General features: G+C 42.9%; 2 protein-coding genes across 2 annotated transcripts; both read left to right on the top strand.

Annotated features, from left to right (window-relative positions):
* Positions 1–2,803: 2,803 nt before the first annotated feature.
* LOC108980833 lies at positions 2,804–11,630 on the top strand. The gene is made up of 3 exons (XM_035687677.1): positions 2,804–7,774; positions 10,805–11,410; positions 11,514–11,630. The coding sequence occupies exons 1-3, from the start codon at positions 2,804–2,806 to the stop codon at positions 11,628–11,630; spliced, it is 5,694 nt and encodes a 1,897-aa protein (XP_035543570.1).
* LOC108987178 (protein FAR1-RELATED SEQUENCE 5-like) lies at positions 11,604–14,189 on the top strand. The gene is made up of 5 exons (XM_018960056.2): positions 11,604–13,129; positions 13,240–13,329; positions 13,444–13,509; positions 13,588–13,633; positions 13,996–14,189. Exons 1-4 carry the CDS (start codon positions 11,630–11,632, stop codon positions 13,627–13,629), a joined length of 1,698 nt encoding a protein of 565 aa, XP_018815601.2. The 5' UTR covers positions 11,604–11,629; the 3' UTR covers positions 13,630–13,633; positions 13,996–14,189.
* The last annotated feature ends 821 nt before the right edge of the window (positions 14,190–15,010 follow it).

The raw sequence follows: 15,010 nt of genomic DNA, 5'->3' as shown, positions 1-15,010 counted from the left end.
CATGGGAACTATCCCAGACCAACAAAACCTTCCAAATTTGAGTAAAATTCTTAGGAAGCTGGTTACTAATTAGTAACCGGCAGTCAAGTGATACATGTTTCTGCCTTGGCGGCAAAAGGCTCCTGCTGTTTCATTTCATTTCATTTATATTAATAGTTCTTGATATTTCATATTTTGAGAATCCTGTTAATGAAATCAATTATGATTGTGATATCAACCTGCGAGATTGGAATCTCTTGAACCCACAATTAATTTGAAAACTCATTCAAAAAAGTCAAAATCAAGTAAATAGATAGAGAATCTAGACTTGATGAAAATTCGTTTCAAGAATCTAGATTATATTAAAATCAATAATTCTAGGCACAGTCGGCATGTGCAAACGGCGCACAGTCGGCTCAAAAAAAAAATATTTTTTTTGCCACGTCAATTAAAAAAAAAAAAAAATCAAAATTTCAAAATGCGGGAAGATGAAAACAGCAGCTTCTTCTCCAAGCTATTCATGTCCGAATGTCCAGGAAGTGCTGGGTTTTGGCCGTGCGGAAAAAGTTTCGGAACATTGGTTTGCTTGTTGAAAGAAAGTGAGAAAAATACTAGGAATCATCATCGACGGTTCCGAAATATTATTGTACCGAAAATCACGGCGTGGGTCTTGAAGCATCGTCGGCTCACGGGGTCGTCGTCACGGGGTGGGTCTTCGTGCGCGCCGTTCACAGTACTCTTGTTAGACCCCCACGTCGAGTGGCCTCAAGGAGAGCAGCACAAACCCTAACCATGGTGGGTACTAGCACCGTGGTTAACCCACAACCATGCCTCCACAGCATGCGGGCTAGCGAGGCTAGCAAACACACGGCAGCGCGCGCAGCACAAGCCAGCGCGCACAAGCACGCAGCACAGGCCAGCGCGCGCAGGCGCGCAGCACAGGCCCGCGCGCACATGCGCGCAGCACCAGGCGCCCCAGCGGGCCGCACGCCCAGGCACTTCGCAGTGCGCAGGCCCGTGCGCACACCAGTGGGCCGCAGGGCCCTGCGCGCGCCCATACGCCACACAGACCAGCCAGTCCGCGCTCGCGCGCGCACGACCAGGCTGACCATGCCGCGCACCCGCATAGCCTTGGTTCCTCCTGTCGCACGCCAGCACGCCCATGCCAGCACGCCCACGCCCATCCTGCAGCGCACCAGCGAGGCTAGTGGCACGTCCCATGGCGTGCCATCCAGCGCACGGCTCCAGCCCGTGCCATGCGGAGCAGGCCAGTGGCATGCCATCCAGGCGTGCCATCCAGCGCACGGCTCCAGCCCGTGCCATGCAGCCAACGCCCAAGCCAACCACATGGGCCATGCCGAACCAACACTTAGCCATGGACCAACCAACCAACATGCAACCACTTGACCCACCTTGGGTCCGTGCATGTCACACCATGGTTTAATCCATGGCTCCCTTTTATTTGTTTTACTTATTTAGTCCTTTGATTATTTGTTATTTACTTTGAAGGGACCATTTTAGGGTTTCCAAGTTGTAACCTATAAATAGGACCCCTAGTCATTTCATTTCCATCTTTTGGCAAAACTCTAGAGAGAGAACATTGTTTGAGAGATCATCTTCGGTGCATGAGCACTTGGGCAATTTGGGTGCAATCCGTGAATCCCAAATTGATTTATCATTTTATGTAGCTTAATCATTCCTTGTGCAATACGTGAATCAAGGTTTGATTGTTCATTTGATCCTTGTGTCATTTTAGTTCATTCGAGAGCAATAGTATTCTATATATTGTTCTTGGAGTTCCACATTTGTTCTTGAAGTTCTTCATTATTTTTGGTCTCTCAATCCGTGTGAATCATCATTTCGACTATAACAAGTGTTAGTCAACTTTCCATAAGTTGCCCTAACCCTTTTGGTTGTCATAGCCGAATTGCATCACTTGGTAGGTCAATTCCCATTCGGCCAACTATTGCCTTATTGGGACTTGCCTAGCCGCCACCCAACATTCCTTTTGCATCCATCATCATTAGGAAACTTTCCTAAATCCCATACTACCCTATTTCGGCAACCCTAGCCACCACACCTACATCCCATATTGAGCTAACCCTAGCCGCCAACTACCTTCCTAATTTGATAAACCCTAGCCGCCATTACCCTTTTGCCAAGTCGGGAAACCCTACCATACCTCATGCTCGTGCATCACCCATCATCCAACCCTACACTTACATCATCCAATCTTAATATCATTTACCAATTCTAGCCGAAATACATCTTCTCCCATTGACACATTGGTCATCTTGACCTACATTGGACGTGGACCAAGCAAGAGAAGGACTTGGACTCGGTCATCTCAAGGTTACTATTGGCTTAGCAAGGCAAGTGTTTAGGGACTAGACCGGGGTCCCTAACATTTATGGTGCTTTCATTGAGAGGTATCTTGCTTGGTGATTTTTGAGAAGTGCTCACTTCTCCACGAGGTAAACGACGCGTTAACCCAAACTTTGTGAATTTGTTGGGGGAGACCCTCGTTGGATCCCATTATTTGTTGTTTGTGAATTGTTGAACATTGGAGTTTGGGGGTTGAGGTAGAGGACGGAGTAGAGTTCTTGAAGGGATCGACCACCCTTGAAGGTGGAGGATCCAAGGTCGGACAAGAGCTTGTGCAAGAGGGGTTGTCCATCTTTTTAGGTGGCCAACTCAAGGTTGGACTTGAGAGCCCTTCCTATCGCCATTGAAGAGTACAAGTTGCTGTCCGAAACTTCCTCAACCAGAATTTTCAGTCGCAAGTCAGTTTGCAAGTGTTCAAAGAAGCTAGTTTGCAAGCAACATGGCCACAAGCCATCAAGAGACCGAGATGGTGGCGGGTTCCAATCGGGAACGTATAGAGAGACTTGAAGATCACAACACAAGAGTATTAGACATTTTGAGTGATGTCAATACTACAATGGCCGAGCTTAGAATGGCCATGAATGCCACCAACCGAGAAAGTGAGGAACATCGAAGGGCCACGGAGGCTTTGAGAAGGGAGACTCACGAGAACATCGAAAGAATCGAGAGGAGGATTGTGGAAGGCCAAGCTTCCCGACAAGAGGTGGATGGACAAAGGCATGATGCCTTTGTGGAAGGAGTGGAAACAAGCATATCCGGATCCGTGCGTGAGCCTAGACATGAACCCCCAAGAGAAGGGTATAGAAGAGGGGGAAGAGTGGAAAATGACCACATAGCCGTGGAGAGATGGGTTCGAAATGATACCCACCACTCAAGGAGCCCGAGTATAGTAAGGGAAACTCAAGACGTGAGATATGAGGTCCCAAGACATGAAGAACAAAATGAGGCCGAGTATGACTTAGGCCATGGAGGGCGTAATGGACATGATGATCATGGCCATAGGAGACGTCACAACCGTGAACGAGAAAGGGGCCATAGAGATGAAAGACATGAAGAAGACCACTACGACCATAGAGTTGGAAACCGGGCACATGACCGGGGACCAAGGAGACCAAAGGTGGATTTCCCCAAGTTCAATGGGGGGGATCCATATGAGTGGTTGGACAAAGTGGACCACTATTTCCGTGTCTATGAAGTACCAAGAGATGAGAGGGTGTCGACAGCATGTTTTCATCTTGAAGGGAGAGCAAGCAAGTGGTGGCGTTGGCTACGCGACCAATATGACCAAGAAAGGAGACGACTTGGGTGGACGGCCTTTGAAAAAGAGTTCTTGATGCAATTTGGGCCATCACCAATTGTCAATCACCATGGACAATTGGCCAAGTTGAAACAAGAAGGAAAGGTGCACCATTACATAGATGAGTTTCGGCAACTCCAAACTATGGTGAGGGGTTGGACCGAAGAAGCCTTGATTGGAACTTTTGTAGACGGTTTGAAGCCTTGGCTTGCCAAGGAAATAAAATTGAAGCAACCCACAAGATTACAAGAGGTAATGCGAATGGCCGAAGTGTTGGAAGAAAGCACCCATATGGAGAAACGCCATTCCAAGGAAGTGGGGAGCAAATTTTCTAAACCTTTGCAAACCAAAACTCCTTGGAAAGGAAAAGAAGTGGAAGGGGGTAGTTCCAAACCAAAGCCTTATGAAATTAAAAAGTTGTCAAGGGAGGAAGTCCAAGAAAGAATAAAAAAGGGCCTTTGTTTCAAATGTGGAGAGAAATGGAGCAAGGAACATGCATGTAGATCGGGTAAAGCTTACTTGATGATTGAAGAAGAGGAGGATGAAGAGTCCTCACAAGATGAATCCGAGCAAGAAGAGAATGAAACCAAGGAGGAAGAAGAAGAAGCCGAGCTATCACTCAATGCTATGTCCGGAATCCAAAGACCCACTTCCATGAGAGTTATGGCATGGATTGGGAAATTTGAAGTCACCTTGTTGGTGGATAGTGGCTCAACGCATAACTTCATCAACGCCAACATAGTCACCAAAGTTGGGTTGAAACCGAGCACCATTGAGCCTTTTGATGTTAAAGTGGCTAATGGGGACAAGTTGAGGTGTGAGGGCCTTGTGAAAGAGGTTAAGATGAATGTTCAAGGAGTTAGAATCATGGCGGACTTGCACATTTTGTCACTCGTGGGACTTGATGTAGTTTTGGGTAATGCATGGCTCAAAGGCATTGGCAAAGTTGTTAATGACTATGAGAAGATGACTATGGAATTTCGGATTGGGTCCAAAAAGAAGTTATGGACAGCTTTGACCTCCAAGGAGGTGAGGTCTTGTGAGGCCTTGATGTTTGAAAAATTATGTAAAGGTGGAGCTAGTTGCTTTGCCATTATTCTAGCAAAGCAAGAGACACTTTTGAAGATTGAGAAAAATGAAGACGGGAGCAAGAGGGATGACATGTCATTGCTGCCCGTGGAGGTCCAAGAAGTTTTGAAGGACCACAAGGGAGTTCTAGAGGTGCCAACTACCTTGCCACCTTCTAGAGTCTTTGATCACTCCATTGCCTTGGAGAATGAGGGCAAACCGGTGAATGTTCCCCCATACCGGTATGCTTATTTCCAAAAAGAAGAGATAGAAAGGCAAGTGGAAGAAATGTTGAAAGGAGGCTTGATAAGGCCTAGCAATAGTCCTTTTTCCTCACCGGTCTTATTGGTAAGGAAGAAGGATGGTACTTGGAGATTTTGCACGGATTATAGGGCTTTGAACGAGGCCACCATCAAGGATAGGTTCCCCATACCTACCGTTGATGAGATGTTAGATGAGTTGCACGGGGCTAGCATCTTTTCTAAACTTGACTTGAGGGCGGGTTACCACCAAATCCGTATGAAAGAAAGAGATGTGCACAAGACGGCCTTTAGAACGCATAATGGGCACTATGAATACCTTGTGATGCCGTTTGGATTGTGTAATGCACCTTCCACATTCCAAGCCGCCATGAATACCATTTTCAAGCCCTTATTGAGGAAGTTTGTTTTGGTTTTCTTTGATGATATCTTGGTATACTCCAAGAACATTGAAGACCACAAGTCCCAATTGAAGATAGTGATGAAAATTCTTGAGGAGCATCATTTTTTCATCAAAGCATCCAAATGTGCTTTCATGGAAAAGGAGCTCGAATATTTGGGGCATTTCATTTCGGGTGAAGGGGTCAAGGTGGACCAAAGGAAGATAGAAGCCATGGTTGATTGGCCATTACCCAATGATGTCTCGGCCTTGAGAGGATTTTTGGGACTAACCGGCTACTATAGGCGGTTTGTGAAGAACTATGGGCTTATTGCTAAGCCACTCACTTCCTTGTTGAAGAAGGATAATTTTGCATGGAACCAAGGGGCAAGGAATGCTTTTGAGGAATTGAAGAGAGCCATGACCACTACTCCCGTATTAGCCCTACCTAATTTTGAGAAGGTCTTTGAGGTTTACACCGATGCAAGTGGGGATGGAATAGGGGCTGTTTTGGTCCAAGAGAAGAGGCCAATAGCTTTTATCTCCAAAGCCCTTGGACCTATGAAGAAAGCGTGGAGCACTTATGCAAGAGAGATGCTTGCGGTTGTTCATGCCGTGAAGGTATGGAGGCCATATTTATTGGGGAGGAAGTTCACTATAGTCACGGACCAACAAGCTTTGAGACACTTGTTGCAACAAAAAATAGTAACCCCGGAACAACAAAAGTTTCTTGTCAAGTTGTTGGGATTTGAGTATGACATTGTATACCAACCCGGAAAAGAGAACAAAGTTGCGGATGCACTTAGTAGAAAAGAAGGGAGCTCAACATTATGGCAAGTATATGAAGAGAATGATGATAGTTTGATGGCCTTGAGTGGGGCCGAATGGAGGATATGGGACAAGATCCGTGAGGCAACCAAGCTTGATGCGAGGGCCATTGAGATTGTAGAGCTTTTAGAAGCTCAAGGTGATGGGGTAATCGGCTTCAAGTTGAAAGATGACCTAATCTACTACAAGAACTATGTGTATGTCCCTAATGTACCGAATTTGAGAAGGGAGGTTCTTGATCACTTCCACAATAGTAAAGAGGGAGGTCACTCCGGGTGGTTGAGAACCTACATAAGAATTAAGCATTTTTTCTATTGGGAAGGATTGAAGAAAGCCGTGAAGACACTTGTGGCCGAGTGTGATGTATGCCAAAAGTCTAAGTATGAGACAAGGCCACCAACCGGTTTGTTGCAACCCTTGCCTATTCCAAACTTAATTTGGGAGGATTTGAGTATGGATTTCATCGAAGGGTTACCTAGTAGTGGCGGGTTTGAGGTAATTTTTGTGGTGGTTGATAGGCTAAGCAAGTATAGCCATTTTATTTCTCTTACCCACCCATATTCGGCCAAGAGTGTGGCCAAAGCCTTTATTGATCACGTGGTGAAGCTCCATGGGTTTCCCAAGAGTATTATCTCGGATAGAGATAGGGTCTTCATGAGTTCCTTTTGGAAGGAATTATTTGAGCTACAAGGTAGCAAGTTGAAGGCAAGTTCATCTTACCACCCACAAACCGATGGGCAAACGGAGGTTGTCAATAGAACACTTGAGCAATATTTAAGGTGTTTTTGCCATGAGGAACAAAAAAAGTGGGGTGAGTACTTGTCTTGGGCCGAATATTGGTACAATACTTCTTTCCACGCATCCATCCAAAGAAGTCCTTTTGAGGTTGTTTATGGGAGGGCACCACCTATGTTGGTAAATTATGAAAAGGGCACGGCCAAGAATGAAGAAGTCGAAAAGGAGTTGGTAACTAGGGATGAGATCCTAGTGAAGGTGAAGAAGGAGCTTGCCAAGGCTCAACAAAGAATGAGGAAGTATTACGATGAGGGTAGAAGAATGGTTTCCTTTGAAGTAGGGGACTATGTGTATTTGAAGCTTCAACCTTTTGGCCAAAGAACATTGAGGAAAAAGCTTAATTTGAAGTTGGCCAAGAAGTACTATGGGCCTTTCAAGGTACTTGAGAGGTTGGGAGAGGTAGCTTATAGATTGGAGCTTCCTCCAAGTTCCAAACTTCATCCGGTGTTCCATGTAACCGTGTTAAAAAAGAGAATTGGGGACCCGAGCCTCATTGTGGATGAGCTACCTAGGTTTGATGATGAAGGCCGAATGCTTTTACAACCAAAGGAAGCTCTCAACTATAGGGTGGTTTCAAGAGGGACCATGAGAAAAAGTGTGTGGCAAGTCTTGATAAGGTGGGGTAAAGCTCCAAAGGAAGAAGCTACTTGGGAGGACTACGATGACATAAGGGCAAGGTTTCCTCAATTTATCCTTGAGGGCAAGGATATACTTAAAGAGAGGGGGATTGTTAGACCCCCACGTCGAGTGGCCTCAAGGGGAGCAGCACAAGCCCTAACCATGGTGGGTACTAGCACCGTGGTTAACCCACAACCATGCCTTCACAGCATGCGGGCTAGCGAGGCTAGCAAACACACGGCAGCGCGCGCAGCACAAGCCAGCGCGCACAAGCACGCAGCACAGGCCAGCGCGCGCAGGCGCGCAGCACAGGCCCGCGCGCACATGCGCGCAGCACCAGGCGCCCCAGCGGGCCGCACGCCCAGGCACTTCGCAGTGCGCAGGCCCGTGCGCACACCAGTGGGCCGCAGGGCCCTGCGCGCGCCCATACGCCACACAGACCAGCCAGTCCGCGCTCGCGCGCGCACGACCAGGCTGACCATGCCGCGCACCCGCATAGCCTTGGTTCCTCCTGTCGCACGCCAGCACGCCCATGCCAGCACGCCCACGCCCATCCTGCAGCGCACCAGCGAGGCTAGTGGCACGTCCCATGGCGTGCCATCCAGCGCACGGCTCCAGCCCGTGCCATGCGGAGCAGGCCAGTGGCATGCCATCCAGGCGTGCCATCCAGCGCACGGCTCCAGCCCGTGCCATGCAGCCAACGCCCAAGCCAACCACATGGGCCATGCCGAACCAACACTTAGCCATGGACCAACCAACCAACATGCAACCACTTGACCCACCTTGGGTCCGTGCATGTCACACCATGGTTTAATCCATGGCTCCCTTTTATTTGTTTTACTTATTTAGTCCTTTGATTATTTGTTATTTACTTTGAAGGGACCATTTTAGGGTTTCCAAGTTGTAACCTATAAATAGGACCCCTAGTCATTTCATTTCCATCTTTTGGCAAAACTCTAGAGAGAGAACATTGTTTGAGAGATCATCTTCGGTGCATGAGCACTTGGGCAATTTGGGTGCAATCCGTGAATCCCAAATTGATTTATCATTTTATGTAGCTTAATCATTCCTTGTGCAATACGTGAATCAAGGTTTGATTGTTCATTTGATCCTTGTGTCATTTTAGTTCATTCGAGAGCAATAGTATTCTATATATTGTTCTTGGAGTTCCACATTTGTTCTTGAAGTTCTTCATTATTTTTGGTCTCTCAATCCGTGTGAATCATCATTTCGACTATAACAAGTGTTAGTCAACTTTCCATAAGTTGCCCTAACCCTTTTGGTTGTCATAGCCGAATTGCATCACTTGGTAGGTCAATTCCCATTCGGCCAACTATTGCCTTATTGGGACTTGCCTAGCCGCCACCCAACATTCCTTTTGCATCCATCATCATTAGGAAACTTTCCTAAATCCCATACTACCCTATTTCGGCAACCCTAGCCACCACACCTACATCCCATATTGAGCTAACCCTAGCCGCCAACTACCTTCCTAATTTGATAAACCCTAGCCGCCATTACCCTTTTGCCAAGTCGGGAAACCCTACCATACCTCATGCTCGTGCATCACCCATCATCCAACCCTACACTTACATCATCCAATCTTAATATCATTTACCAATTCTAGCCGAAATACATCTTCTCCCATTGACACATTGGTCATCTTGACCTACATTGGACGTGGACCAAGCAAGAGAAGGACTTGGACTCGGTCATCTCAAGGTTACTATTGGCTTAGTAAGGCAAGTGTTTAGGGACTAGACCGGGGTCCCTAACAACTCTACCGGTCTTTGCCTTCGCCTTCTTCTTCTTCTTCTTCACCGTGTGGTAAGAAATCATAAAACTTTGAGACTATGAGAAGCTTGCACATTAACAATCAGAGTACTCTACCGAAAATCCTCTGTTTTGAAGCTATATTTTGAAGGTCTGCACATTAACATGTGCGCCGTTCATATCTGTTGTTTTCCTCTAGGAGACTATGACAAGCCAGCATATTAACATCAGAAGAACATGAAGCGTCTTTAACAGGATCTGCACAATCAACGTGATTCAGTGAGAAACATATCTCTTTCAAGAAGGATTTTTTTAGTAGCTCTGCTTTCTCTGCTTTCCTTTATTCCACCGTATCACATCTGGTTTAACTACTTGTAATGGCAATCCATAAATATATGAGTTTTTTTCATCTTCATAATTAATAGATTTATACGATAAAAGATCATATTGATATTGTTTTTTTAATTTTTTTGTTTTTTTTTAGTAATGAATCTACTTCAAAAGAATTTTGTTTTTCATATTCAATGAATCGGTTTTTTTCATCTGAATCACATTTGTTTAAATCTTTATTTTTAGTCATACGACATTGATATTGATTGACTCTATTTCGCCATTTTTGTGATATTAATCTAGACCATCTAATCTGAGATAAATCATATTGATAATGAACCTTTAGTCAGTTTTTCCATTCATTAATTAAAGAATTTCGAAGGTTTTTATGTTGTCTTAATTCGGAATCAAATATTCCTTGTGTTCCAACAAAATACTCTTTTATTTCATTCTTAAGAAAAAAAGATGTTCCGTAATAGTTAAAGACAGATCTTAACTTATATAAGTTATATCATCAAATATTCCATGCATACAATAATTATTAACTTTTTCCTGCTATGGTTATCGAGTTATCTACTACTTGTCTACATGAAATAATTAGTTGGGGAAGTAAATTAAATTAAATGTTTGAATTGTTGCAAAAATTTTAAAAAAGCTGCTTTTTTCAAAGATTTTGAATTGTTTGAACTTTTTTCCTCCTATAAAAATAGTTGTACAATTATTTTTAATGCAGCATGTCAGCATGGAAAAAGGAAAAGAAAACCCATCTCTCTCGATACCATGTAGCTCAAATCCCTCAACTGCGGTATGTTATATGATTCCTAATATTTGTTAGGAGTTTGAAAACCTCGTACTTGCTAATTATCATTATTATTGTTATGTTAGGAAATCCCAACAACTGCTCCAAACTTTTCAAATTACATGCACGGTTACGGAACAGGACCTGCATGGTCACCAGCTTTTATCACATATTCAAATGCATACCAATGTCCAAGTAACATTCAGATGGTGATGCTACTTGATTGTTGTTTATTTTTAATTTTATTTTTTTTTCCTGTTTGTTGGAAGTTTAATTGCTTTCTTTTTTAGCAGAATACTGGTTATCCATTTCAATATGGGATGAGACCTCCGACTCCTCCGACTCCTCCCATGGCTACAAGCTCCGGAACAACCGAAAGATTTGAAGAGGATACACCCGGGTGTAGGGAAACTGAAGCGCCTTGTTTCTCCTCTAGGCTTGATGAACAAGGTGAAGAGGATAGGCCAGATTTAGGGGAAACTGGCGATGGCACTGCCGAGACACCTCCATTAGACCGAATGGATGGTAGTGATATGATTGAGGAGCCAAAAGCGGGGATGGAATTTGATTCTTTTGAGGAATTAATGAGCTATTATAAGATATATGCTAAGAAATGTGGGTTTGGATCCATGACACAAAGGAGTGAAAGGGATGACGAAGGGAATGTCAGATATGTCACTCTTGGTTGTGCCTGTGGGGGGAAAGCTCGGAATAGGACAATGAATGTCGCCAAACCACGTCCGACAGGAAAGACTGACTGTAAGGCAAGGATTAATGCCTTAAAAGTTAAGGGGAAGATGCAGTTGACCACTGTTCATAACACCCACAATCACGGATTGAGTCCACAGAAATCTCGTTTCTTCCGATGTAATCGCGAAGTTAGTGAGACTGTAAAAAGGGTACTTGATACTAATGACATAGCTGGCATTCGAATGAACAAAAGTTTCGGATCTCTTGTTGTGGGTGCGGGAGGATTTGAGAATCTCCCATTTTTGGAAAAAGATTGTCGCAATTACATCGATAAGGCAAGACATCTACGACTTGGAGCAGGTGGTGCTGGAGCACTTCAAGACTATTTTTGTAGAATGCAGTATAAGAACCCCGGATTCTTTGCCTTGATGGATTTAGATGATGATGGGAGATTGAAGAATGTCTTTTGGGCAGATCCACGCAGTAGGGCAGCTTATCAAGATTTTGGTGATGTGGTAACATTTGACACCACGTATTTAACAAACAGATACGGGATGCCCTTTGCTCCCTTTGTTGGTGTAAACCATCATGGGCAGTCCATTCTCTTGGGAGCAGGGTTAATTTCCAGTGAGGACACAGAGACTTTTATTTGGTTATTTCGGACTTGGCTGCAGTGTATGGATGGTATAGCCCCGCCAGCTATTATTACTGACCAAGACAGAGCAATGAAAAATGCTATTGCCATTGTATTTCCGAAAACCCGACATAGATTTTGCCTTTGGCATATATTAAAAAAAGTTCCCGAGAAGCTTGGCTCTCATCGTGCCTACAAAAGTGGCCTGAAAACTCAACTGATGAAATGTGTGTATGACACTCAAACTATTGAAGAATTTGAGATATCGTGGGAAGAGGTAATTAAGACGTACAACTTGGAAGAAAATGTTTGGTTGCAAAGTTTGTACGCTGAGCGCACACATTGGGTACCAGTATTTTTGAAGGAGTATTTTTGGGCTGGCATGAGTACAACACAACGGAACGAAAGCATGAATGCATTTTTCGACGGATATGTTCATGCGAAGACAAACTTGAAGGAGTTTGTCGACCAATACGACAATGCGTTGAGAAAGAAAATCGAGAATGAAATCAGTTCGGACTTCCACTCATTCAGCGTTACGATACCATGCATCTCTAGATCTCCAATCGAGAAGAGATTCCAAGAGTTGTACACGAATGCAAAATTCAGGGAAGTTCAGCAGCAAGTTATGGGTGTACTCGATATGGATCCTTCTCTACTTAGAAGGGATGGTGTGAAGAAGACCTACTTGGTAGAAGATGAAATTTCTGTTGAGGAGTTCACGAAACATGTTACATATTACGTGGACTTTAATGAGGAAGATTGCGATGTAAAGTGTTCATGTGGGTTGTTTCAAATGAAGGGGATACTGTGTAGGCATGTCTTGGCCATATTCAAATGCAACGGGATAAAGTACTTGCCGGATAGGTATATTTTAGATCGATGGAGGAAGGACATCAAACGGAGATATACGTTAGTCCAGAGTACCTATGACACAGGAAATCAACGGGAAGATACTAACAGATATTCAAGTCTGCTGAATATTTGTTATCGGATGATTACTCATGCAGCGGGTTCAAAAGAGCATACTGAAGATGCAACTAAGAAGTTATATGCAATGATTGATTTATATCATGGCAACCAAGAACCCCCGTCGATGACCCAAACTCAGTCCAATGTTGGTTTAACTACAAATGACACACCTACCGTTGGATCGCAGCAAGTACTCAGTCCACGAGTTGTGCGCGGAAAAGGTAGACCCCCATCTCTGAGGAGAGCATCCAGGATGGAGCAAGAAATGCGGAAGGTTAAAGCGAGGACGAAGAAATCAACTGTAAAGAGAAAACGTAAAGAGGTTCGATATCTATAATAACGAGTTTATTTGAGACAAATATTTATTTGGATTGATTTATTTATGCTAATGGAGTGCTGATATAGATATTTTACTTGTTACTTGACTATTAGCGAGATGGAGGGGATATACAATCTCAAAACACGTGTAGGAATTTATTTGGCCCATCTAAGATAGATCTTGATTCTGAAGGAAACGTGCAGGTATACATATTTTTGTTACAAAATTTCTGCCTTATATTTGGACAAGTGTTTGCCACATACGTGCGATAGACTTATATTGGTTCATAATTTTTGTTTTGTTCTATATATCTTTAGACTATTCCAGTCAACTCGGCTTTTGACATTAGTGGATTCCAAAATATGGTTGAGAGTCAAGAAAGTGTAAGATTTCTAAACCCAAGGTATTTTTAATATTAATAAATTGATGTCACATTAATATTTACTATTTATTCTTTACAGATGCAACTTGGTTTGGACGGATCACAACCTTTGCCCAAATGATATGGTTCGGACTTCTTGCAACATTGAGCATACCTCTAACTTCAACTTCTTCTAATGCCATAACGTAGCATTTTTCACTACAAAATGTGATCTCTTGTTGAATATGCTTGCCTTGAATGTTGATAATTTTTTAAAAATTTTGGTAGAAGAAATACTTATTATGGAGCACTCCATTAAGTTCTTCTCATTTGGCATGTCTATAATGAAAACCCATCAATTGAAATCTGGGCATAGGATTGGCATTTGGAAAAAGATTAGCAACTTGTTGTAGAATGCTTATAGCTATTTATATTTTCTATTTATAAAATTTTTTATTTACAATTGTTTTATTGTCTAAAATTTTTTTTATTTTTGGTTTCCCTACAGTTGCAAGTATCGGTTCACAGCACAGCCAAGATAACCAAAACTTCATGATTTCTAGGATTCCATAGCTGCCCCAATATATTTTCCATGTATATTTTTGGAAGAATTCTTGGATCTCTTGTAGTTTTTGTAAGTATATTGGTGGGAAGAAAGAATGGAGGTCGTGGAACTTGTAATTATTTTGGTGGCAAGGATAGCTTGGCAATGAATATTTTTTGTAAGTACAGTATTTTTAGAAGAAAACATTACAAGTTGAAAATTGTAATTTTTGTGTTTTTCTTGTGAATGAAGCTTGCAAGAGGACTATTTAAATTGTTGTGTGGGAAGAAACATATGCTAGTTATAAGTTCATTTTGAGTTATTGTGATAATTAACTTTTGTAAGTTTGTAAGCTCTTCATTTTCAGGATAGTTGTAATTATGTTGTGGGATATTGCCGTGAGTTTGGAGTCCAGTTTTGGCTTTTGGTGTACGTGAGTCTATGCGGAAGGGTTTGGTGTACGTGACTTGTTACTTCCAGTTTTGGCTTTTGGCCCTTCATTTCAATTTGTTTTGAAGGAAATGAATTTTGGTGTACGTTATTTTACACTTCCAGTCAAGCTTGGTTTTCAATTGTTTATAGGCAGCGGGTTGCCCAGTAATCGTTTGGCATTTTGTGACTTTTACATTTTATTTTTGTTTTTAACCTGAACCTGAACAGATGAGTATATCCATCATAATGACCAAAAACTAGACATTCTACAAGCATCTAAATTCACATCAAACTGGAATTTATACATTCTGTACATACAACCAACGAAATCAGGTTCCAAAACTTATTTTACACTTCATCTACAAACTCAGTTTACAATCTAAAAGGACATCAAACTGAAATTTAGTCATTCTGTACATACAACCAACGAAATCAGGTTCCAAAACTCATCTACAAACTCAGTTTACAATCTAAAAGGACATCAAACTGAAATTTAGTCATTATGTACATATTTTACGGTTCATCTACAAACTCAGTTTACAATCTA

This window comes from Juglans regia, chromosome 2, assembly GCF_001411555.2.
Source record: "Juglans regia cultivar Chandler chromosome 2, Walnut 2.0, whole genome shotgun sequence".
NCBI lineage: Eukaryota > Viridiplantae > Streptophyta > Magnoliopsida > Fagales > Juglandaceae > Juglans > Juglans regia.
The sequence above is the reverse complement of the archived record's forward strand: the minus strand, read 5'-3'. Positions and strand labels throughout refer to the sequence as shown.

Excerpts from the sequence above, each read along its gene's own strand:
- LOC108980833 (XM_035687677.1), top strand. The coding sequence starts at position 2,804 with ATGGCCACAAGCCATCAAGAGACCGAGATGGTGGCGGGTTCCAATCGG. Across the intron at positions 7,775-10,804 it reads CAGCACAAGCCCTAACCATG|AATACTGGTTATCCATTTCA; the intron begins GTGGGTACTAGC and ends CTTTTTTAGCAG. Across the intron at positions 11,411-11,513 it reads TTAGTGAGACTGTAAAAAGG|ATTGTCGCAATTACATCGAT; the intron begins GTACTTGATACT and ends TTTTGGAAAAAG.
- LOC108987178 (XM_018960056.2), top strand. The coding sequence starts at position 11,630 with ATGGATTTAGATGATGATGGGAGATTGAAGAATGTCTTTTGGGCAGAT. Across the intron at positions 13,130-13,239 it reads TAAAGAGAAAACGTAAAGAG|CGAGATGGAGGGGATATACA; the intron begins GTTCGATATCTA and ends CTTGACTATTAG. Across the intron at positions 13,330-13,443 it reads ATTCTGAAGGAAACGTGCAG|ACTATTCCAGTCAACTCGGC; the intron begins GTATACATATTT and ends ATATATCTTTAG.